The following is a 24,651-nucleotide window of genomic DNA, read 5'->3' on the forward strand; positions in this document are numbered from 1 at the left end:
TGGCAATCATAATATGTTTTCCAGTTTTGATATTACTTATTTTATATTATTTTGTAAGAGAGGAAAGCTAGATACAAATGTAAATCTTTTTTATTTGATACTTGTCTGATTCCCTGGGTGACATTTGTTTTTCAATATTTTTTTAAGACACCTCCATGTGACATGACATGACATCAATTTAGCCTTAGGCTGAATAATTATAATATTTATTTTCCCTTTTAATACATGTAACATATTTCATAAAGACTGTTATATAATTAAACAGAATGAAACAAAAGTGAACTTTATTCTGGTAGTACAACATGTCGAACAGAAAGAACTTCGGTAGCTGTCTCATGATATATGATTATGTACACAAACAATGAACAATGTACACCCTACCCTACATCTCCTTTTATTCATATACACATTAAAGAACTTCAACATGTACGTACAGATGTACAAAGTAGCATACAGAATAAAATAAGGGTATATACATTTGTATATATAAGATTTACATTTGGGCACAGGACCAACAGCCCAGATTTTTAAAAAACTTCTGTTAGGTCTCTCAGAATTTCTAGTTAGTAAGTACTACAATTTTTTTGTACACTACAGACGAATAGGTATACGTGCTATGCAAAATTTTCTTTAGAAAATAAGAATCTGGCCTGCGGTAGCCAAAGAATAAAAAATCAATCAGCATACAGTTACACTTAATTTTAAGTCTTTCAAGTCTTTATGTGAATAAAAATCTAGAATTTTTGTTGTTTTGGCATGTCTAAAAACTGACCTTGCATGATGCAGCTTTGAAATTGAGGGAAAGTGTAGTTTGAACATGTACATAGCTAACTTCAAAACATCTGGCAGTGTCTTGCCTACACACTGTCTGCGAAGTTATAAACTCTGTGATAATAAAGGTGCTCAATACAGTTTATATTGATAATATTGAGGTGGGGTCTTTGTTGAAAATTCAGTCTAGTGTCTTCTTCTTCTACAGTTGCCTTCAGATTCATTTTAGACCAGTAACTTGTTATCAGAGTTGCCAATCTCAGGTTCTGATATCACTCGCTTTCAAAAGAAATAATATCCATGATTCATGAATTCAAACAGATTGAATGCCAACTGGCCAACCACGGAATAGGCTAGAGCACATTAATTTTTTTTATATCAAAAAGTGTAACTACATTTGGGGGGGGGGGGGGGGGGTGTGGGGTCTACATTATATAGGCTATAGCATAACAAATTTCCAGGACAACTAATGGGTATTCTAAAATTTCAACTAAATTGAACATAAACACTGTGGACCATCAATGGACTTGCATTTAAGATAATTCAGGCATAGTAAACTATACAAATCCTTGGTTCAGGGATAATTTCTAAATTCTACTGAACAGATGGAAAAAAGGGGGAAAAGATGCAACTTCAAGGGTAGATTTTTGTCAAAATGAAGATAGTCGGCTACAGAAAACAGCTAAAAGACGACCGAATACTTACTCATAGTCAAGTTATGTCGTACGATTCTGCTTGTATGCTGAAATCCTTGGGTAGATGGGCCATTCTTCGCCTCATGCAACAAAAACAATCCGTCCGTTCAAAACATGTGGGTTTCAAGCTTCCTGTTGAATCGGTTTTCCAAATAAGGAAAATACGCCACGCCTCCGTTGCGAGATCGACAAGAAGGATTTTCATACAATACAAGTTATGGCTTGTAAAATAATGTGACATATGGTTTTTAATTACAACAAATTATCATTCTTTATCTAATTCTGCATAGTTTATCAATAAAAAGAACAAAATACGAGAGCGATTGATGACCAGAGATATGAAGCGGACAGTGTCGTCACTATGGAGACGCAACGTTGCTCATTAATATTCATGAGCATCACAAGAGTTATTTGCCCCTGAAAAAATTGCCTTAACATACCCGCGAAAAGGCGGCATCTGACTTAATGAGACTGTGATTGGATATATTCCTGTTGATACAACTGTTTCTGAAGCTGACGGTTGCTTTGATGATGTTGTTATTAGTGCAGTTGTGCAATCATGTCAGAGGCTTTAAGATCGTATGACTTGTAATGTTGAAGACAATGCATAATCTGATCCTAAGTACGCTGGTTGTTTTGATTGTGTTGATCTATATAGGTCTAGATTGTTTCTTCATTTGATGATAGAGCTGTCATAACTCGATACTGTTGGCTGATCAATTAAATCTGCTGGCTTTTTTGCCTCTTCAGGTGATGGGTACTTTGTGGTGTATTTAATATACTTTGTAGATCTGATTCACTATTATCTTATAGATTAGGTATATTGTTTGTTAGATTTGGCCCCCCAAGGGTGACTGGGGAATAGAAGTATGGTCACCATTGGTCTTCCTCCGACCGGCAGTAAAACCCGTGCTAAAGTGGGGCGTCCGTTTGGCTGTGCGGGATGTACAAATTTGCAACCACGTCCGGTCAGAATGGGGACGTTAAATCCGATGCCTCGTGTAAAGAGAGTGCCACGCTCTTTGCACGTTAAGAACCCTTGCAACAACTCTTTGAGGGGTCCGTAGGTGACCTGTTGCAAGGCAAAATTTCTGTCCCTATCCAATATACCCTCATTTCCCGTGGCAGTCTAAATTTCTCCGACCTTAATCCCTTAATCTATTACAGAACCTACCTATTGTATTTATTGTGAACTTGTTCTCGTCCTGAATATGCATGAAATATTTGCCACTGGACGTTAAACAACCAACAATCAATCAATGTTAGATTTGGGATATCAACCTTGGTCCAGAACATTTATTTTTCGCCCATTTGTGCCCTGGAAAAAATATAACTGATAAAAGAGGGACGAAAGATACCAAAGGGACAGTCAATAATTATAATTATAATAAAATATAGTTCATGGGAAAAATACAACTGAATAGTAATAATGAAATGTAATGTTTCTTTACTTCATTCTCCATCCTTTCATTTTGATTTAATTCCTCTGTGAATTGATTTTCCAGCTCTCGATTACTTCTTTGCAGGTTTTCATGCCTTAATCTCATGTTTTCTGTTGCAAATGTATCTTGCTATATTTTTTTATCAGTTCCAAATTATCCCTTAAAATGAACAAAAATATACACATAATATTTTGGGATGTCATCATTCAGAAAAGTAACCAGCATATTATAAATAGTAGCACTCAATTAATAAATCCACATCATTTCTTTGATTTAAAACTATACATCTATCATAGAAAATAGTTTGACATAGTCTGGAACAGAATAGTTTTCTTTTTTTTCAGAAAAAAAAAATAATAATTAAAGGGAAAATGTCTATTGTTAAATAGAATTTTAACAATTTAATCACTGAATGCAAATTTGTGGTTATAAAATGGTACATTGTGGTATTTATTTCGCATGTAAAAAATGACTGCGTATATATTTGTCAAATTTAAAATGAATACCTCATTTAACATGTTTAATACAAATACACAGGAGCCTGAATGGCTCACCAGACAACCACAGTTTTTGAATAGTTGCCACACTGACCCTCTCCCCTTTTTAGGCAGCGCAAACATCTGCACAGATATATCTTGACCTGCTTAATTTATGTAAATATTGCTGCCATATTTTTGTTTTATGGAACAATTTCAAGATATGTATGTATTGCCTTAACTGCTACTTTGCCCCTATGTTCTATTTTTAGTAATGGTAGCCATATTGTTAACCCAACTGTTTCAAAGTACTGAATACTGAACATCGGATGAAGGTCAAAAGCACTTGTCTCAGAAACAAAATCGCATCTCTATACTTGAAAGTGAGGTTAATATTCAGAGATATATATATTTTTTTTCTGACACAAGTTCGTGCGTGGATGATGAATAAATAACAGGGAATTCAACCTCATCGTAATAACTAATTATATTGTAGTGATACAAATCAGTATACTCTGGTTTCTTATTCTATATTATATTAATATTTTTAAATATCATAAGCCATCTCAGTTGGCCCCGCTGTGAATAGTATAATATCAAATTATCACAATTTTGATAATTTGTTATATCAAAATTGATAATTTGTTATATCAAATTAATAATATGTTATACCAAATTGATAATTGGTTGTATTAAATTGATAATTTGTTATATCAAATTAATAAATATATTTATTTTCGACAGGCGTATGAATTTTTGAGTTCAGGTAGCGGGCTTATTGTTATAATAATAAAGGAAGAAGTTCTCTTGGTATTTAAAGTCGTGCGTGTACGAGAAAATTTATCAACAAGGGTGGAGACAATCTAACGAGTAGTTTTTACGTGTATTTGTTTATATGAAGATTAATCTTCAGTATAACTGTTCATGCTTTATATATGTAGAGTTCTTATTCTAATTATGCGCTTTTCTTTTGTAGATTGTATATTAATTGAATGAACTGATGCCATTGAATATTATTTGAATGAACTGATGCATTTGTATATTATTTCAATGAACTGATGCCATTTGTGGTGAAAACCATTTGAGGACATTTGTCTTGTGTTTTATTAATTGTGAAGATGGTAACTACACCTGACAGTCTCAATAATTGTGTTTTCTTTATTAATACAGAAATAATTTCACTGCAAATATTTGAGACATACGTATTTTTTTTAGTGGTTGGTATTAGGGTGTCGTCAGAAAATAAGGAGCCTAGAGTACATAAATAATTTATTTCGGTTGAACAGAGTGAATTAAGAAAATAATCTGTTATAACAAATTACATAAAAGTAAATTGGCATGGCCCTAAAAGGCAGCTGTTTGTTGACATTTTACATCATTTGGTTCCCCTTTTGTCAATTCAGCTTAAACCCGACTGACAATCTCATCGGGATTGCAAACGTCTTTTGGAATTTCTACCTAAGATTGATTAACTGATGCAGAAATATGTCTCTGTTTTATGTAGTAGTTTCCAGTCCCGCATAATCCTCTCAGTAATTCATGACAATAATACACTTGGAGATAATGAAAGTTCAATACGGCACTGTCTATTGTAACTTCTTTCCATTCATTAATTCCCTTGATGACTGTATTCATTCCTTCGGCAATGTTGTTTGTCATTCCAGAGTATGAATCGTACACATTCACGATTCTTAAACCCAAGGTACACTTGGTTCGAGTAACTCATCTATAAGGTCATCATTAAAGTAGTCTTCAAAGGGTTTACTCATTTTTGGGAAAGTATTTCGTACAAACTTTCAAACGTTGTTAGATTGTCTGTATTAAAGCTTTAACATATGCTGGATAAATTGATAATTATGTCATTTGTTCACAAAAATTGGTAAACTTGTTAGCATTCATATCCAAAAAAACATTACCAGTACTTTATGTTAACGTCATTGTAGCAATGCATGATTGTTTTCAAAATATAATGAACTCTATGGTCTTCCATAGCTTGTTAAGAGAAGCGGGAAATGGCAAGTCTTCTTTAGCTGCTTTGATGCAGTCAAGGTGGCACATGTTGTAATATGCTTTCATTATAAAAGACTCCATTCCTGCCTCAAGCTGATCTTCTGGCACTTTACTCCGATCCTGCAACAAACTTCTTATGGTAATCATTAATACCTTGCACGATCCTTCAATGTATAATATATTTATGCCAACACAAAAGTCAGAATCTTGAGATGTCAAAAACATCTTAAATCCTCCAGGATTTATAACAACGGTTATATTAACACAGCCCCCCAAGGGTGACTGGGGAATAGAAGTATGGTCACCATTGGTCTTCCTCCGACCGGTAGTAAAACCCGTGCTAAAGTGGGGCGTCCGTTTGGCTGTGCGGGATGTATAAATTTGCAGCCACGTCCGGTCAGAATGGGGACGTTAAATCCGATGCCTCGTGTCAAGAAAGAGCCACGTTCTTTGCACGTTAAGAACCCTATGAAAATATGTCCTCAGGTATGGAAAACTGTCCATGGGCATAGACATTATTTAATACCATCATTCTGTCCAGGGCCTGAGGGGGACATTTTATCTCAGGATATTGTGTCCACCAGGATAATTTTTGATATGATTAAAGTATTAAATGATGTCCATTGCCTTGTAGACTATACGTTTTCAAACCTACAAGTATAGTTGCGAACCTTAATGCATTGTTACTTTGACAAAGAGTTGTTTCATTGGTACTCTTACCATCCTTATCTTCCTATTTATATTTTTAATATGTACATGTATAGTTATTTAAGTTAAAACATATGGACCAAATTTCATACCGGTAACTGTTAATGTAAAATACTGTCCACTTAGGGGACAACATTTCATTACAATGGACATTATTTAATACCAAAATTCTATATTTTCTATTGCCTTCTTTTCATAATTAATATAGTAAAGTTGTTTTATTCTTTACACACTTTGTTCATTCATTGTCATTAGCATTAACTGGGTATTTCTGGCAACTTAAATGTCTCTACGTTCACTTCCATCTATTATTTGTTTGTTTACATTTGTAAATTAACCTGTTCAATTGTTTAAATTTTATTAAAATTCAAGTATATTTAAACTTGTTAATGACCTTTGTGTAACTATCCTTGGTGGACACAATTTAATAGCAACTTCTATGAAAACTTGTCCTGTATGTGGACACTATTTCATGGTTTTTGGAGTAAAAATCTGTCCACTTAAGCGACAATATTTCATGACAATGGACATTATTAAATACCAAAATTCAATGAAAAACTGTCCAGGTGGACACTATTATGTCTTACACAATCAATTAGAGAAACTGTCATCTGGGCACTCAGCCTAGCTTATTACATAACTGAACTTGCAAGTCATATTAAAATCTCTTCATTTCATCATGAAACAACTGTAGCAATGTATTATATATATCAAAATACGTCCGATATTAGTTTTTTCACCTACCTGCTTTTATAGAACTACATCTTTGGTAAAAAGAGAGATAACCCTTGCCCAAAAAGGAAAATTCAAAGCTACCAAGTGCTAAATGCATGACCAGAACAGACTCTTTGTTTATGTAAACTATTTTGATGAAACTGGCTGCAATGTGTAGTTTAGGAAAATACCTGTCAAATGTGGGTTTCCCTTTTTCTAAAAATAGAATCCTAGAAGCCATATTGACAGATTATAAATTTCAAATATCTTTGTTGTATCAAAAATACCCATCCTGATTTTTTGGTGAAAATAACAAATACATTCCAAATAAGAGTATATTAAAATTTCTGATAAATTGTAAATGATTTGATGGTTAAATTGGTGATCATTTGGTTCAGTTACACCTGTTTAGCTGTAAAAACAAGCTAAAACACAATTGTTTTGATCAAAATTTTGGACATGAGATTGAAATCAGATATCTTTATATGTATATATCATTGTTTGATGTAAAAAATAAAAAGCAATTTAAGGTAAAATACAGAAAAGGCTAAATTGGTAAAAAAGGTGATTTTTTAATGTGACCAAATATTTTAAAAATTCATTGTACACCATTTCCAGCCAACTTTGATGCTTACAGAGAATAGCTCTTAATAACCTTGTTTGTAACAAACAATAGCATGATTGAAATTATGTTCCTTTTGATGCTGACAAGACGACCAAAACTGCCCCGCATCTAAGAATATTCAGAGAAAGTCCTCCCAACATTTATCTGAAGACTACAGAACTCATTTTCATACGAACAAATATTAGAAAAAAATGAACCTTAGTTAATATTTTTGCATCGAGGAGAACATGAACAGATATCACCTTTTAAACTAGAGGCTCCGAGGACCCTGTGTCGCTCACCTGATATTTTTGAAGACAATTGATGCATGAAAAAGTAATAGTTCTTTTAAAGGAAACTTTGTGGATTAAAATCTAATCTTATGATTTAACTGCTTTCTACCAGTTTATTGTTTTAAGTTTTAAAGTCTAAAACACACTTTTCAAGTTATGTGTGTTGTTCTTTCATGGAAATACATTTTTGAGTATTAGTTCTAAATCATTACTGGTAAGGGATCATCAAGGAAACTGTAATTGCTTTTGACATGTTTATTACAAGTTTTTCAATTAGTTGTCACAGCAAAGGTACTGATCATTATGGAGACTGTTAACAGAAATATGTCAATTTTTTTGTATTTTTTTTTAACTGGACCCAAGATTACCATCTTTCATGAGTGGTAACCTGACCTTCAAATTAAGATTCAAAATGCATAGGTAGTACTTGGATCGAACAAGAAGTTAGCCACATAGAACTATGTTTTCGCTAGCTTAGGCAGCAACCATTTGATTTTTTTTTGGGGGGGGGGGGGGGTGGTGGGTCGGGGGGGCTATGGGTTTTTTTCCGGACAAACTTTTTTTTTTGCCTTCGGCGAAAAACAATCTATTTTTTTTTTACGACAAGTCGAAAAAAAAAACTTCTTTCAATTTTTGCATTACATATAGTGGCAGCTGAGGGTGAGGGCACAGAAAGTCAAATGGTTGATGCCTGAAAAAGAGACAACCTTTAAAGTAGTTCTAACATGTGTGAAGCTTCCATTTGCATGTCATTTTTAACGAAATACAAATTTTCCATATAGACATGTATGCAGAATTTGGCAGAACCACGAAATTAAATGTCCACGTATTGGTACCCACGAAAATAAATGAATCCACAGTATTTATAGATGATTTGATAAAGAAAGCCAAGGAAATGCAAGATATAATCATGAAGTTTTTGACAACTCATACAGTCACATCTCCTCTACCATAAGTATCTACCAAAAGTCAATGCTACTTCTATAATTCCTTTCTTGCCACCTACAGAAGATGATTCCATCGCAGAAAATAGCAAGATGCATCCTTTTTCTTGCGTGAAACAGTTGAATTTGTCTTACACAGACAATGAATTAGCTTGTTGCATGGCAGCCTCTTGTGGCGTCGCAGCAGTTTCCTCCCTCTGAGGTGGAGCAAGCACCTCAAGCTCAACTATTGCAGGTTGATCTAGATCCACTTCCTCCACTTTTTCTACTTGAACTTCCTGCTGAGGAGCAGGAACTGAGTTGTCTACCATGGAATCAATCTTAAAGAATTGCCTGTTCCAGGCATGGAAGTGTGCAAGGTTAAGTCCTTGATCCTGAGGGCTGTATTTCTCTGGGATGTCTTGTTGCCATAAACCTCCAGTGCAGAACACAAACAGGGCTGGTGATATTGATTGCAGGTTGAATCCTGAACCAGGAAGAGGTAGAACAACCCATCTCCCTGCATACACTCCTAAACAGGCATTTCTTCCCCAGACTGGAGGTATCCGCTAGGGACTCTGGAATGTTTTCTCAAGAAGCTGAGAATGCCCTGGTAGGTGGCGTCCTCCTTATGTGTCAACCATTGTGCCAGTACCATGTACTCGCTAAAGTCGCAAAATAAGTTGGTTTACAGTAATTCATCGTTTTCAATCCAACGCATAACATCAGGTTATTTTTCATGCCCCATTTTGGGGCATTGTGTTTTTCTGGTCTGTGCGTTCGTTCGTCCGTCTGTCTGTCCCGCTTCAGGTTAAAGTTTTTGGTCGAGGTTGTTTTGATGAAGTTGAAGTCCAATCAAGTTAAAAACTTAGTACACGTGTTTTTTATAATACGATCTTTCTCATTTTGATGCCAAATTGGAGATTTTACCCCATTTTCACGGTCCAATAAACATATAAATGATGGTTCGGATGGGGCATCCGTGTACTATGGACACATTCTTGTTTTTTCAGCATATCGGTTTACTTGGGTTGTATGGCATTTATTAAAATAGTGTTGAAGAGTATTCTTTTAACCTTTGGCATTAAAATATAACGAATACCCAAAGCAGGATATTTGATGTCCCGCATTATGTTTTCCGGTCTATTCGTCCATTCGTCGGGTTAAAAGTTTTTTTTTCGATGTAGTTTTTGATTAAGTTGAAGTCCAATCATCTTTAAACCGCTTAGTACACACGTTGCCTATCATATTGTCGTTCTAATTCAAATGCCACTGAACACTGAAAACGATAGTGTCAATGGGGAATCCGTGTACTATTGATACGTTCTTATTTTTATTGCATTGATGGCACTAAATAAACTTAGCTTTGCAAATGTCATCCATGATTATGTTTTGTACTGTATCCGTAAAACTGTTTCAAGTGTAGTTTTTAATACGTACAGCGAGTAGTTTTCAGTCGGTTGTCCTTCTTCTAAAGATCCTAAATTTTCAATTTTTCGACAATGTCGCGGGTGTAATATTTCAATTTTTTTAACAATTTAGGGTATTTAACTCTCATTTTATTATGTTTGTCATAACTTCTTATGTCTTGTTTATTGGAATTTTTCGATAACCAAACCTTTTAGTAAGCGATGAATGTTTTCAAAACCATATGATAAATTCCGATTTTCATTCATTGATATTTGTTTTGAGGTTGATATCCTTCTCTTTGGCCGTATCGACTTCACATAAAGGCTTTAATTGTAGAATTTATAAATATCTATTACACTTACAAATTATATTTATTGAAATTACCATATTTTTAACATTAATACCGCTTGCTGTTCGGTGTGAACCAAGGCTCTTTGTGTTGAAGACCTTAATCGATTCACTGTTGCAAAATATGACTTGGATGGAGACTTGTCTCATTAGCTCTCATACAACATCTATATACTATCTTGAAACAAATTATCTATTGCCCCAATTTCTCTGCCATCATTATCAATAATGAAAGCTTTTAAAATCTTCAATTTGGACGAAGAAAAGTTGAATGAAGGATGGACTAGAGGAGAATTGGAGGTTTCAGCTGGTTGGAACAATTGGGACAGTATTCTAATGTTACGTTTGCTTTTCTCACTTTCTTGATGAAAACAATCCAGAAACAACGGAAATCAAACACTGAAAATAATGCATCTGGGTTGTCCACAGATGATATATAATATGTCTCTTGTAACAGAATTTCCATTTATGATTAATTGATTGATTGTTGGTTGATTTACGCCGCATTAGCACAACAAGGCTATATCGCGGCGAGAGCTAATTCGAATATTTTTTTACAATTTAAAGCATATTCTTAAAATCAGACAAAAGGTCCTTCAATAAACTAAAATTCTAGATTAAAGCAAATTGATTATTTACAAATAAAAATGAACAGTAAGATAACGTGATAAAATTTAAAATCGTTTTAAATATAATAACATTTTTATATTTTATAATATATTCCAACTTCTTTTAAGAATGAAACAATATTTGTAAATGGAATATTATAAAAATAAATCATACATATTATTGACATCGAAATGCTTCCTACGAATATCAGCAAAGTCAATACAATTAATTAAAACATGTTTAATAGTATACTTGCAGTTACAAGGTATACATTGTGGTTTTACTTCATTTTTTAAAAGATATTCGTGTGTTATTCTAGTATGACCAATACGACATCTAGAAATAACACACTGATCTTTTCTGCACATACAATTATTGAAAGGTTTACCTAAATTAGGTTTAATTGCATGTAATTTATTATCATCTTTTTTACTCCATTCATTTTTCAATATATTAAAAACATATTCTCTAATATTAGATTTAAAATCGGTATATGGTATACCACAGTTAGATAAAGGGTCACCCAGGGCATTCTTTGCCTCAAGGTCTACAGCTGTGTTTCCAAGGATTCCAACATGACTCGGCACCTATAGAAATATTATTTCTTTAAGAAGAATTTTAAATTCCTCATTACATATAAAATTTTGAGAATTGTTGGGTTTTTAATTTTAGTATTTTGTATAGCTTGTAAGCTTGAAAGTGAATCAGAACATATAATAAATTTGGATTTATCTGAAGAAGCAATAAATTTCAAAGCCAAAATTATTGCTTCTGCTTCAGCAGTAAAGATGGATGCATCATATGGCAAACGGAGAGTTGCAGCTCTGTCCCTGACGACAGCAGCAGATGCAACTCGGTCACCATCTTTTGATCCATCAGTATAAACAGTTGAAAAATCTGAATAATTGGCTTTAATTTCAGCAAAGTGTTGCTGAATTAAGAGAGGATTTGTTTTATTTTTATTGTGTTCACGGAGATCAAATATCATTTTTGGTTTGAGAAGTTCCCATGGAGGACATTTGCAAGTTTCAACTTGAGCAACAGATTTTAAATCAAAAGAAGCTAAATGTTGTTTTAAACGTATACCTCACGGAGGAATTTTATTTTCATGTTTTGCAAAAATATCTTCATAAATTGGATTAAAAACACAGCTGTAGGCAGGATTATCTGAATAGGCTTTTAGTTTGACAAGTCCAAGCTTCAAACGTCTGTTAGAGAAAGAGTGCTCATCAGCCTCTATATACAGACTCTCAACTGGTGGGGTTTTAAATGCGCAAAGACAGAGACGCAAACCCTGGTGATGCACAGCATCGAGAATCTGTATGTAGGACTTCCTTGCAGAGCCATACACTATAGAGCCATTTATGAGCTTTATTATTTATTGGTATGGTCGGTGAGGTAAATAATGTCGACACCACTGAATGTATGTTTCAGTTGAGCATTAATTATCTGAGCATTTGTAAATTTTGTCATACGGATTCCCGCTGGAATGAGTTGATGTATTTGAGTAGTGGCTATTATTAAGCTACGGATTTCGTTACCATAAATTACATAAAACCTTTACTAAATATTTCCATAAATATAAAGATTTGGTTTTGAAGTTTGGTTGTACCTGTAGAACATTTATTTCAAACGGGATAGCACATTTTCATTTTAACGTTTTTACCTTGTTTATGATATTGGTTGCATATTTTGCAGAATATAATTTAATAGACTTACATGTCAATAGTTACAGAGTTCATAAATTCATTTGCAAAAACTATATCGCAAGCCAACATAAAGTAGGGCGCTGTAAAGACATCTTTGTTATATTATTCAAACTCATGACAACATTTATAGGTACTAGTCTTGTACACTGTATTGCATTTCTAGCGTTTCATATGATGCATTATTCCAACGACAGCTTCTGTGTATGTTACATTTTAATGTTGTGTTTCTGTTGTGTCGTAGTTCTCTTATATTTGATGAGTTTCCCTCAGTTTTAGTTTTTAACCCCGATTTGTTTTTTTCACTATAGTTTTTTGAATTTCGAACAGCGGTATACTACTGTTGCCTTTATTGAACACATTTCTGTATACTATACTAGGTTTCTGCGAACAACTTTTCAGGGCCTGCAACATGTTTTAGTTGGAGGAATGATGATTACAATTCCTACGTCAAATATGCCATTCTTAATGTACTAGGCTACTTCATTCTCTATGGTATCATTATTCATTGTTGAAGGATTGTCGCCAAATCTAGGTAGAAATATTGGTAACGGCGCTCAAACATCGAGCCAACAAAGTCATAATACCGTTTAAAAGCCTGAAGACAAGAGGGAGATGACTTTATTCATCCACAGAGAACAAGTGTTATGAAGTTAATCTTAGTGAGACCTTTGATCAAGTAACATCAAGTATATTGCAAAATGTTAATTTCTTTTAATTTTTTGTTCAACTTTCATTGAAAGACCAATATAGTTTAACACCGTCTTCAAACCAAATCTTGATGTTTATGGACTGGGCAATGAAATACTTTCGTGTCAATGATTGAGAGAGTCAGAGTGAATGGTTTGGCAAGAAAGGATAAAACTGGCATGTGACAGATGTTTGTCAAAAGTAATCCGAAACAGATATGTTGATTTATTGCTATTTTTACAAATTTGATTCACTTATACTAAATTGGTACTCTGTTGCAATTGCAAATGAGACAAGTCTCCACAATAGACTAAAACGACACAGAAATCAATTCTAGAAAATGTTTTTACTATTGTAAAGGAGAAAGAAGACACTATTAATGAAGCATATATATATTACTTTACTATTCACTTTAATGGTGAGATGTGGATAAACACCTGTGCCATCACAAAGATAACAGATATAAACGAGTATGGTGAAGTTGTTATTCCTTGCTTCCAAATGAACATATCCAAATTGGTCAAATAACTGTCACAAAATCAACAAAATGCAGTAATCAAAAAGGCATGAAGGCAATCGAAATAACCAATGCTGACCCGACGGTCAAATGTGATACCTGCAAAATGAAGCAGATTACAAAACCTTATTTAAAACAATCCATATAAAAAGATGTGGTATGATTGAGAATAGGACAACTCTCCACAAGAGAACAAAGTGACACAGAAATTAACACATTTAGGTCACCGTAAGGCTTTCAACAATGATCAAAGCCCATACTGCATAGTCAGCTCTCCCACAAGCAAGATATACCCGAACTGTAAAAATAATTAAGCATACACTACAAGCACGGAGACACATTCTACTGCATCCACACAGCACGAGTAACAAACCCTGCAGTAAATATAAAAAATGAGTTGGTATGATAGACAATGAGACAACTCTCAACAAGAAACCAAAATGATAGAGATTAACAACTATATGTCACTGTACGGCATTCAACAAAGCAATCATAAATACAACAGAAAACATGTCCTACACATTTTTTACCCCATTAAAAAACCCTGAAAATAAGACCTGTTCTGGTTCCAAAATTGCAATCATACACTAAATTACCACTGGGGTACATCTGATGACCGTAATTGGATTCACGGTAAACCCAAGATGTCGGAAGAAAAATTATTTCATTATCTGTAGTGTCTGTTAAAGTGTTTCTAAATCATTTTCTTTACAAAGCATACATTGCTACGATGTAAATTTATAAAAATATTCACACGGAAATCACAAATCACTACAAATGAGTATATAACAGGAAATTGGATTTGAAAAAATCGATAAGATGACCGTAAATCATAATCGAGAAGACCTTAACAGACAGCGATCCATAACAAGGGTGACCGTAGTTTGTAAAAGATGACCGTATCTTTTAAAGGATGGCCGTCAATTTTAAGAAATATCCGTATTTGTATTCATAGCTTTTTGTTGAAATTGTCTCAATAGGGGCTTGGTTAGCGCATATAGATATGTTTAATTGATTGATTGATTGTTAGTTGCTTAACGTCCAGTGGCAAATATTTCATGCATATTCAGGACGAGAACAAGTTTACAATAAATACAATAGGTAGGATCTGTAATAGATTCAGGGATTAAGGTCGGAGAAATTTAGACTGCCACGGGAAATGAGGGTATATTGGATAAGGACAGAAATTTAGCCTTGCAACAGGTCACCTACGGACCCCTCAAAGAGTTGTTGAAAGGGTTCTTAACGTGGAAAGAGCGTGGCACTCTCTTTACACGAGGCATCGGATTTAACGTCCCCATTCTGACCGGACGTGGCTGCAAATTTGTACATCCCGCACAGCCAAACGGACGCCCCACTTTAGCACGGGTTTTACTGCCGGTCGGAGGAAGACCAATGGTGACCATACTTCTATTCCCCAGTCACCCTTGGGGGGGATATGATTAATTATTTAGATTTTAACTATTTGCCGTATTTTTAGTTCATGACTGATAGTAAATTGCATGTTGCCAAAAAGGGGCCCAAATAAGCATTTTTGTAGTTTTCAGACAAAATCTTGTGTTAGTGTGTCGAATGTCTCTGAAATTATATCACAAGTTCCATATTACTAAAGGATGGTTAGAATTGACTTTAGGGGGTTGTGGCTCAAACCATTTAGGAATTAGATATATGCGCTGACAAACTGATCAGCTAGATCTAATCCTCCCATTTTAGTGTTGTAATATTCAATCATTTTTGGTTTCCCGTTATTATTAAAGTTCGGCTCTACATATAGTGAATAACAGACGGACATGTTTCCTACGCCTAGCTTCCTTATACGCACATAGCAAAAACTTATCTTCGTTTTTATCTATTGTCGGGTTTTAGGTAAAAATTGCATGAAATGCAAACAAACCTTATGGGGCTGACTTGATATCTAAATCTTCCAAGACTTATCACTACCTTTTTAATATACAAAGTATACTTGTAGTGCAATGATCATAACATTCTATACATCCTATCAATGAACATCCAGAAATTTATCGATGTAATACATGCTCAGGTATTCAAGGCACAAAATGATGTTACACTTGTCAAGACAATTACATAACTTTTGCAAGGTGCATGAATCTGATATCTGCTCTAACATTATAAATGATGTCATTGTTAAAGTCATCTTAATTTAAAAATTGGAGTATTTTTCCTTTGTCTAGAATAGCTGTTAAATCAACTACAACCAATGTAATATTTAATTTTATTTCCTACTGATAATGTGAAGCAACCTTTACTATTCAATGCTAACAAGCACATTGATTTAGAGCTTGGCTTAATTGCGGTGTGGTCCGTATCAATATCTGACATAGCTTAAAATTAAGCCAGCTTTGCTGCACGAAGACTGACCTTCGAATGGTCAAGCTATGTAAATGTATTTTCAATGTAAACTTTTACCGCGAATGACTAGTTTGTGCTATCATACAGAGAACTTTAAACTCTGAACTTTGTTAAGGTGACTTGCTGTTATGCTAAAAAAAAGTATTATTGTAAACATGAACACATATAACAACAAAACTGTGTACGACATAAATATGGACCATCGATAGACCTCAGCATGAAGTATTACCAGATGAGGCTGTGTAGGATTTCAAAAACCCCTTTAAGAGTCCTACTGATAATTTGAAGCAATCTTTACCGTTCAATGCTAACAAACACTTTGATTTTATAGAGCTTGGCTTAATTGCGGTGTGGTCCGTATCAATATCTGACATAGCTTAAAATTAAGCCAACTTTACTGCACGAAGACTGGGCTTCGAATGGTCAAGCTATGAAAATGTATTTTCAATGTAAACATGAACACATATAACAACAAAACTGTGTACGACATAAATATGGACCATCGATGGATCTCAGCATGAAGTATTACCAGATGAGGCTATGTAGAATTTCAAAATCCCCTTTAAGAGTTATATCCCCTTAAAGCAAAGAGATATTTTCGAGTTACAAATGACAGCATGTACAAGATCAGATGACAATATCTATAAACGTAAACAATTAGTATGTTATCAACTATTGTAAGGAGTTGTCACCCTTAAACCATTATATATATTTTTTGATTGATTGATTGATTGTTGGTTGCTTAACGTCCAGTGGCAAATATTTCATGCATATTCAGGACGAGAACAAGTTCACAATAAATACAATAGGTAGGTTCTGTAATAGATTAAGGGATTAAGGTCGGAGAAATTTAGACTGCCACGGGAAATGAGGGTACATTGGATAGGGACAGAAATTTAGCCTTGCAACAGGTCACCTACGGACCCCTCAAAGAGTTGTTGCAAGGGTTCTTAACGTGCAAAGAGCGTGGCACTCTCTTTACACGAGGCATCGGATTTAACATCCCCATTCTGACCGGACGTGGCTGCAAATTTGTACATCCCGCACAGCCAAACGGACGCCCCACTTTAGCACGGGTTTTACTGCCGGTCGGAGGAAGACCAATGGTGACCATACTTCTATTCCCCAGTCACCCTTGGGGGTTATATATATTTTTTGAAGAAAAATAAACATTTGTCGAGAATTGGAAGTCGTAGAGACTTGAAACCTTCACCAATGATTTTTAATTCCTTTAATGTGAACTAAATTAAATAATATTAAGCTGTAATTTCTAGGTTACATAGTATGAAAACAATAAGAGTTTATTGCATACATACTGTGTTTAAAAGGCTCTTCTAGACTAGCTTTATATTTGGCTTTGTTTGATTGATTGATTGATTGTTGGTTGCTTAACGTCCAGTGGCAAATATTTCATGCATATTCAGGACGAGAACAAATTAACAATAAATACAATAGATAGGTTCTGTAATAGGGGCGTCCGGGATTAAGGTCGGAGAAATTTAAACTGCCACGGGAAATGAGGGAATATTGGATAGGGACAGAAATTTAGCCTTTCAACAGGTCACCTACGGACTCCTCAAAGAGTTGTTGCAAGGGTTCTTAACGTGCAAAGAGCGTGGCACTCTCTTTACACGAGGCATCGGATTTAACGTCCCCATTCTGACCGGACGTGGCTGCAAATTTGTACATCCCGCACAGCCAAACGGACGCCCCACTTTAGCAAGGGTTTTACTGCCGGTCGGAGGAAGACCAATGGTGACCATACTTCTATTCCCCAGTCACCCTTGGGGGTTCCCGAACAGTATGCAAACACACCTTAAATCTTCTGTTCACCTTTCCTTTGACATTTGAACTCTGTATCATAATCTTCAGGTTTGCTAGAGTTCCCTGGTATCTGCTGTTAGCTAATTTGAGAAATCTTTTGCATTGTTTCTTGAAAAGAAATAAAATAAAAGGATTAACATAATGTAAACGTGAAAATAAAAAAGTCGTATGATATTTCAATGAGACAACTCTTTATTAGAGATTAAATGATGTACATCGATTGATTATTGTTTGCTTTACGCCGCATTAGCACAGAAAGGCTATATCGCGGCGAGCGCTTATTTGAATATTATAAAAGAGGGACGAAAGATACCAGAGGGACAGTCAAACTCATAAATCGAAAATAAACTGACAACATCATGGCTAAAAATGAAAATGACAAACAGACAAACAATAGTACACATGACACAACATAGAAAACTAAAGAATAAACAACACGAACCCCACCAAAAACTAGGGGTGATCTCAGGTGCTCCGGAAGGGTAAGCAGATCCTGCTCCACATGTGGCACCCGTCGTGTTGCTTATGTGATAACAAATCCGGTAAATAGTCTAATTCGGTAGGTCACATTCATGAAAGGGAAGGGGTTTGTAGTTACGACGTAAGGAACATATCCGATATCATTTGTGAAACGGTTATTTCATAACGGTCAACCAACTCGTGATTGCGTCCGTAAAATTTACGAAGTGATGATTTTAACTTCACCATTTGGAACTCGTGGTTTAATAGCTTCCTTGTGAGCAACAACCCTCTATCAAGAAAATCATGATAGGAAATGCAAGCACGGGAAAATCGTATCAATTGGGAGATATATACACCGTATGCAGGTGCTGCTGGAATGTTGCTACTTAGAAATGGAAAGTTCACAATTGGAAAGCTGAAATCATCTCTTTTGTCGTAAAGTTTTGTTTTCAACCGACCCTTATTGTAAATTTCTAGATGTAAGTCAAGATACGAGGCCAACTTAACTGTATCTGTAGTATCCTTTATCTGTAGTTCGATGGGATAAATGCATTCAACATAGTCACCAAATTTTGAATTATTTAGTGAAATTTATTTATAACAATTTAGGTATATTTTTAAAATCAGACAAAAGGTCTTTCAATAAACTGAAATTCTAGACTAAAGCAGATTGATTATTTACAAATAAAAATCAACACTAAGATACCTGATAAAAAAAATAAAATCGTTTTAAATGTAACAACATTTTTTTTATATTTTATAATATATTTCAATTTCTTTTAAGAATGAAACAATATTTGTAAATGGAACATTATTAAATAAATCGTACATATTATTGACATTGAAATGCTTCTTACGAATATCAGCAAAGTCAATACAATCAATTAAAACATGTTTAATAATTTACTTGAAGTTGCAAGGTACACATCGTGGTTCATCTTCATTTTTTAAAAGATACTCGTGTGTCACTCTAGTATGACCAATTCGGCATCTAGAAATATCACATTGATCTTTTCTGCACATAATATTACTAAAGGGTTTACCTAAATTAGGTTTAATTTCATGCAATTTGTTACCATCTCTTTTACTCCATTTATTTTTCAAAATATTAAAATACATATTCTCTAATATAAGATTTAAAATCGGTATATGGTATATTATAGTTAGATAAAGTGTTACCCAGTGCATTCTTTGCCTTAAGGTCTACAGCTGTGTTTCCATGGATTCCAAAATGACTCGGTACCCATAGAAATATTATTTCTTTAAGTAGATTTTTTAAATTCCTCATTACATATAAAATGTTGAGACTTGTTGGGTTTTTAATTTTAGTATTTGTAGCTTGTAAGCATGAAAGTGAATCAGAACATATAATAAATTTGGATTTATCCGAAGAAGCAATGAATTTCAAAGCCAAAATTATTGCTTTTGCCTCAGCAGTAAAGATGGATACAGCAGATGGCAAACGGAGAGTTGCAGCTCCGTTCCTGAAGACAGCAGCAGATGCAACTCTGTCACCATCTTTTGATCCATCAGTATAGACAGTTGAAAAATCTGAATAATTGGCTTTAATTTCAGCATAGTGTAGCTGAATTAAGAGAGGATTTGTTTCATTTTTATTGTGTTTACGGAGATCAAATATCATTTTTGGTTTGGGAGGTTTCCATGGAGGACATTTGCACGTTTCAGCTTGAGCAACAGATTTCAACCAACTGTCTTCATATGAATTACTAGGGGGCATCCACATGTTTGTTCTATTCTTAGGCTTAAGATTGAAGTCCCTTCCCTTCCCTTTGATGGGATGTCCAGGAGAAAAAGACTGGTTGTTGTTAGTAAAGATTTTAAACATCCGGTAGCATAGTCACTTGCATAATTGTGTCTCTGCAGTGTACTTCTTGTTAGTTGACGATATTTAATGAAAACAAATAGTGGTTCAAACTTCATCCGTAAAGCCAAAATAAGAGATGAATTATTTCGCCTCACAGCAGCCTTAAAGAGTCAGCAAACCAACCAAATATTCTTGAACTGAGAGCGATTTCTATGATTTGCATGGCTTTGTGGTGGACTGTTGCCATTTGGCAGCAAGTTCGTGTCGTAACGGTTTAGAATCCCAGCATTTTACTCTATTAGTTTAGAAAAAATACCAAAGCAATTTAAAGCAACCTTTCGCCATGTTTATTGCATTATGACCCGGCCCAGGTACAAGTAAAATCTTACCAAATGTTCTACTCTCATTGATATCACATTAATCGTGGCTTTCTTTGACATGCTTTTGACTAGCAGATTTATTGGTATTAGCAGTATTAAAATGTTTACAAGTGAACGATTTATCCATAAGTCTGGAGCCAAAAATATATAAAAAAAAAATTAAAAAAATACAAGGTGAACCATTGCAACCAGCTATTGGCACAGGTTGTTGCTATTAACGTAGTCAGCACATGTTTTACGGAGGTTAACGAACACGTGTTTTTTTATGATTGGAACCCCTAGAACATATAGAGACGACTGTTTGCTACATGTGTCATTGATAAATTTGTATCTGTCAAATGATTGGTTGAGTTCAGCTTTCACATTCTCCCTATTTGATAAAAAGTTACTCTGACACGTCTTAAAGCAATGCAAATCCACACTCAGCAAAATATTCATGTGGGTACTTAAGGCTATTCTCTGTTCGCATCAAAATTTTTAATATAGTGTGGGAAAGTGAAGAACTCAAAATTTCAATAATACTTGATACTCGTAGGTCATCCTTGTTTGAAATTTGATGTAATGTTCATACGTTGCAATAGTTACCATACATTGCAAATGGTTCATCCTTTATATGCACATCATGTCATTAATACATTGCAAAAAAGAGGCCATTCGGGATGATGGTCGGGGAAATTTGGGCTGTCACTGGAAAATGAGGGTATATTTGATAGGTCCTTGAAACATACCAACTACGGCCCTTAAAAAGAGTTCTTAACTTGCAAAGAGCGAGACATCGGATTTAACGTTACCTTAAATCGGTGATTTTTTTTATATAATTTATCAGATAAAACCTCAAATGAGCCGTTTTCATTTATTGATAATAGTATTATAGGTAAAAAGATTAAACAACTTATTGATAGGATGCATTATGTATTTTACTTTTATTAGATGTTACTTTAAATCGACCATATTTATAAATAATTGTATAAGTTGTAACAGCAAAATCTGTCGGTGCTTTAATGTTCATTTCTCTACATTTGACTTAAATTTTACTACTTTTTTGATAATTGTATTCGATGTTACCTTAAATCGGTCATTTTTTTTAGATATTTTATCAGATATAACCTTAATTGAGCCTTTTTTTGTTGATAATTTTATTACATTTTACAACAACTAATTGAGATAATGCATTAGATACTCTACTTTTATTAGATGTTACCTTTTATCGGTCACTGTCTTTATCGATAACTGTATAAAATTTTAAAAGAATCAATCATTATTTTCTATAGATATTACACTTGACAAGATTATTGATAACTATAAAGTTTTAAACTTTAATCGGACACTTTTTTGATTATTTTACTAAATTTTAGAATTCAAAAAATTTGTATAGATAATTGTATTAGATGTAAATTTGCATTATTGAGAATATTTGTAAATTTTTAGTAAACTTTAACCACTTTTTTGATAATTTTATTAGATGTTACTTTAGATCGACCATATTTATAAATAATTGTTTAAGTTGTAACAGCGAAGCCTGCCAGTGCTTTATTGTTAATATTTCTACATTTGACTTAAATTTTACTACTTTTTTGATAATTGTATTCGATGTTACCTTAAATCGGTCATTTTTTTTAGATAATTTATCAGATATAACCTCAAATGGGCCTTTGTCTTAATTGATAATTGTATTACATTTTACAAGTTTCAACAACTAATTAAGATAATGCATAAAATACTTTACCTTTATTAGATGCAACCTTAAAGCGGTCACTTTCTTTATCGATGATTGTATAACATTTTACAAGATTCAACCACTTTTTATTGATAACTGTATATGTTTTAAACTTTAATCGGTCACTTTCTTGATTTTTTCTTAATTTTAAAAATGAATTAAACAAATTTGTACTGATAGGTGTATTAGAATTACATTTGAACCATCAATAATTTGTGATTGATTGATTGATTGTTGTTTGCTTTACGCCGCATTAGCACAGAAAGGCTATATCGCGGCGAGAGCTAATTCGAATATTATAAGAACTTAAGGTATATTTTTAAAATCAGACAAAAGGTCTTTCAATAAACTAAAATTCTAGACTAAAAGCAAATTGATTATTTACAAATAAAAATCAACACTAAGATACGTGATAAAAATTAAAATCGTTTTAAATATAACATTTTTTATATTTTAGAATAATTTTATAATTTGTGAAAGTTATTATCAATTTTGAAGATGTTTCTCAAAATTTGCATTCTTCAACTAACTAGAAACTCCCAACTAGCATGTGAATTGGATAAAGTATATATCGATTAGTCTGAGATTACGCTGACGTCCAACGGTTGTTTTGCCAGACAAACTGGGCCCGTGGGACGTCAGAGTTCGTCCCATATCAAAAAGTTGATATTTGCCCGTCCAAAAAAGATGCGCTGCTTCGTCGCTTCTGGTGCCGACTAACAGCCTCAGAATGATATAAATCGGGTATCAATTTGTTCATTTTTCATTTATCTCTTCATTTATGCATTTTTACCTACCTGCCACCCTTTATTTTCTCATATTGTTTTACATATCCGCATTTCATTTTAATAAAGTACAAAAGAAAGGCGAAATATACAAGGAAGCAAATTAACAAAGCCATTGCAAAATTTAAATAAAACTACATATCTAGACATTGCTTTTTTATCAGATCTGTGGCACCAAGATCACCTAGTCTTTTCAGCAGAGATTTCTATAAAAAAATATTCAAAAACAATTATATTACAATGCATTCTGAAACCATGTGCAAGTAATGATAATTAAATAAACTAGACATCAGAATTGCTGTGTACACTGTCATTAAGTTCCATTTTTTCTTTCTTAATGCATACGAAAAAACGAAAATCTACTCATCACATTGGGGATTATTCTGAGAAAGAAATAGACCTTATAAGCATCTTTATTTTTTTTATTAATAAAAAAACATGCTAAAAGAACTTAAAGGTATATTGATAGTTATTAAAAACAGTTGCCCAAATTAAACGTTTCAATCCTTAACGTGCGTTACACTTTGTCTAGCAGTTCAACAGTTTAAGTTTACTGTTGGAATGTTACTTTATTTGAATAAACATATGCATTCAGACTCTTACATAACATACCAATGAATACTGATGCTCCTCACTTTCAAGCCTCTCTTCTAAGGCTAGAAAATCTTCAGAGGTTACTGCGATTTAAAAATTATAATTTGCATTGGAATTGTGACCTCTTCCCCCCTCCTTTCTGTGTTTACAAGAGTTTTCGCCAAGTCTCTGATTTGAAAAGAGACATGGAAAGTCCTTTGAAATTTTAGAACATTAATAAAAAGAACATTTTAATACTGTTATTTCAAATCAACACATAAATCTTTGCAATCAAATATTTTTTGAACACATGCTGTGTAATGTTCAAATGAGCTTAATTTCAATTGCTACAAGCAGACTTCCTTGATTAAGTCTGATGGTCAAAATTTTTAAACCAAGAGTTCCAAATGGTGAAGTTGAAATCATCTCTTCGTAAATTTTACGGACGCCATCTCGAGTTGGTTGACCGTTATGGAACAGTGGCGGATCCAGGACTTGCCCAGGCCACCTCCAGATCCGCTTATGTTGAATAGCCGTTTCACAGATGATATCGGATATGTTCCTTACGTCGTAACTACAATCCTCTCTCCTTTCACGAAGGTGACGTAGAATATGTTGGGGAGCGTATCGATGGAGATGAAGCAACAATCAGAGAAGAGAAAGGAGACTGCTATATTTTTGGCTATAAATATAATGACATATTTCAATGGTAATTTTGAATAAAAATGTGTAATATCTACATGATCTATACAACAGAGGAAAAGACCAATTTCACTAACTCCTCTGACACACTTGCAGT

At 33.9% G+C, this 24,651-nt stretch overlaps 1 protein-coding gene across 1 annotated transcript in view; it reads right to left on the bottom strand.

Annotated features, from left to right (window-relative positions):
- Window positions 1-8,788: 8,788 nt before the first annotated feature.
- The window catches only part of LOC127732465 (salivary glue protein Sgs-3-like), an 89,482-nt gene continuing 73,619 nt past the window's right edge, over window positions 8,789-24,651 (bottom strand). Inside the window, exon 7 of the mRNA XM_052241503.1 lies at window positions 8,789-9,072. Coding sequence (XP_052097463.1) covers window positions 8,789-9,072 — 284 coding nt within the window. The remainder of the gene's footprint in view (window positions 9,073-24,651) is intronic.

The sequence above is a fragment of the Mytilus californianus genome, unplaced genomic scaffold (genome assembly GCF_021869535.1).
Source record: "Mytilus californianus isolate M0D057914Y unplaced genomic scaffold, xbMytCali1.0.p SCAF_25, whole genome shotgun sequence".
NCBI classification, from domain to species: domain Eukaryota; kingdom Metazoa; phylum Mollusca; class Bivalvia; order Mytilida; family Mytilidae; genus Mytilus; species Mytilus californianus.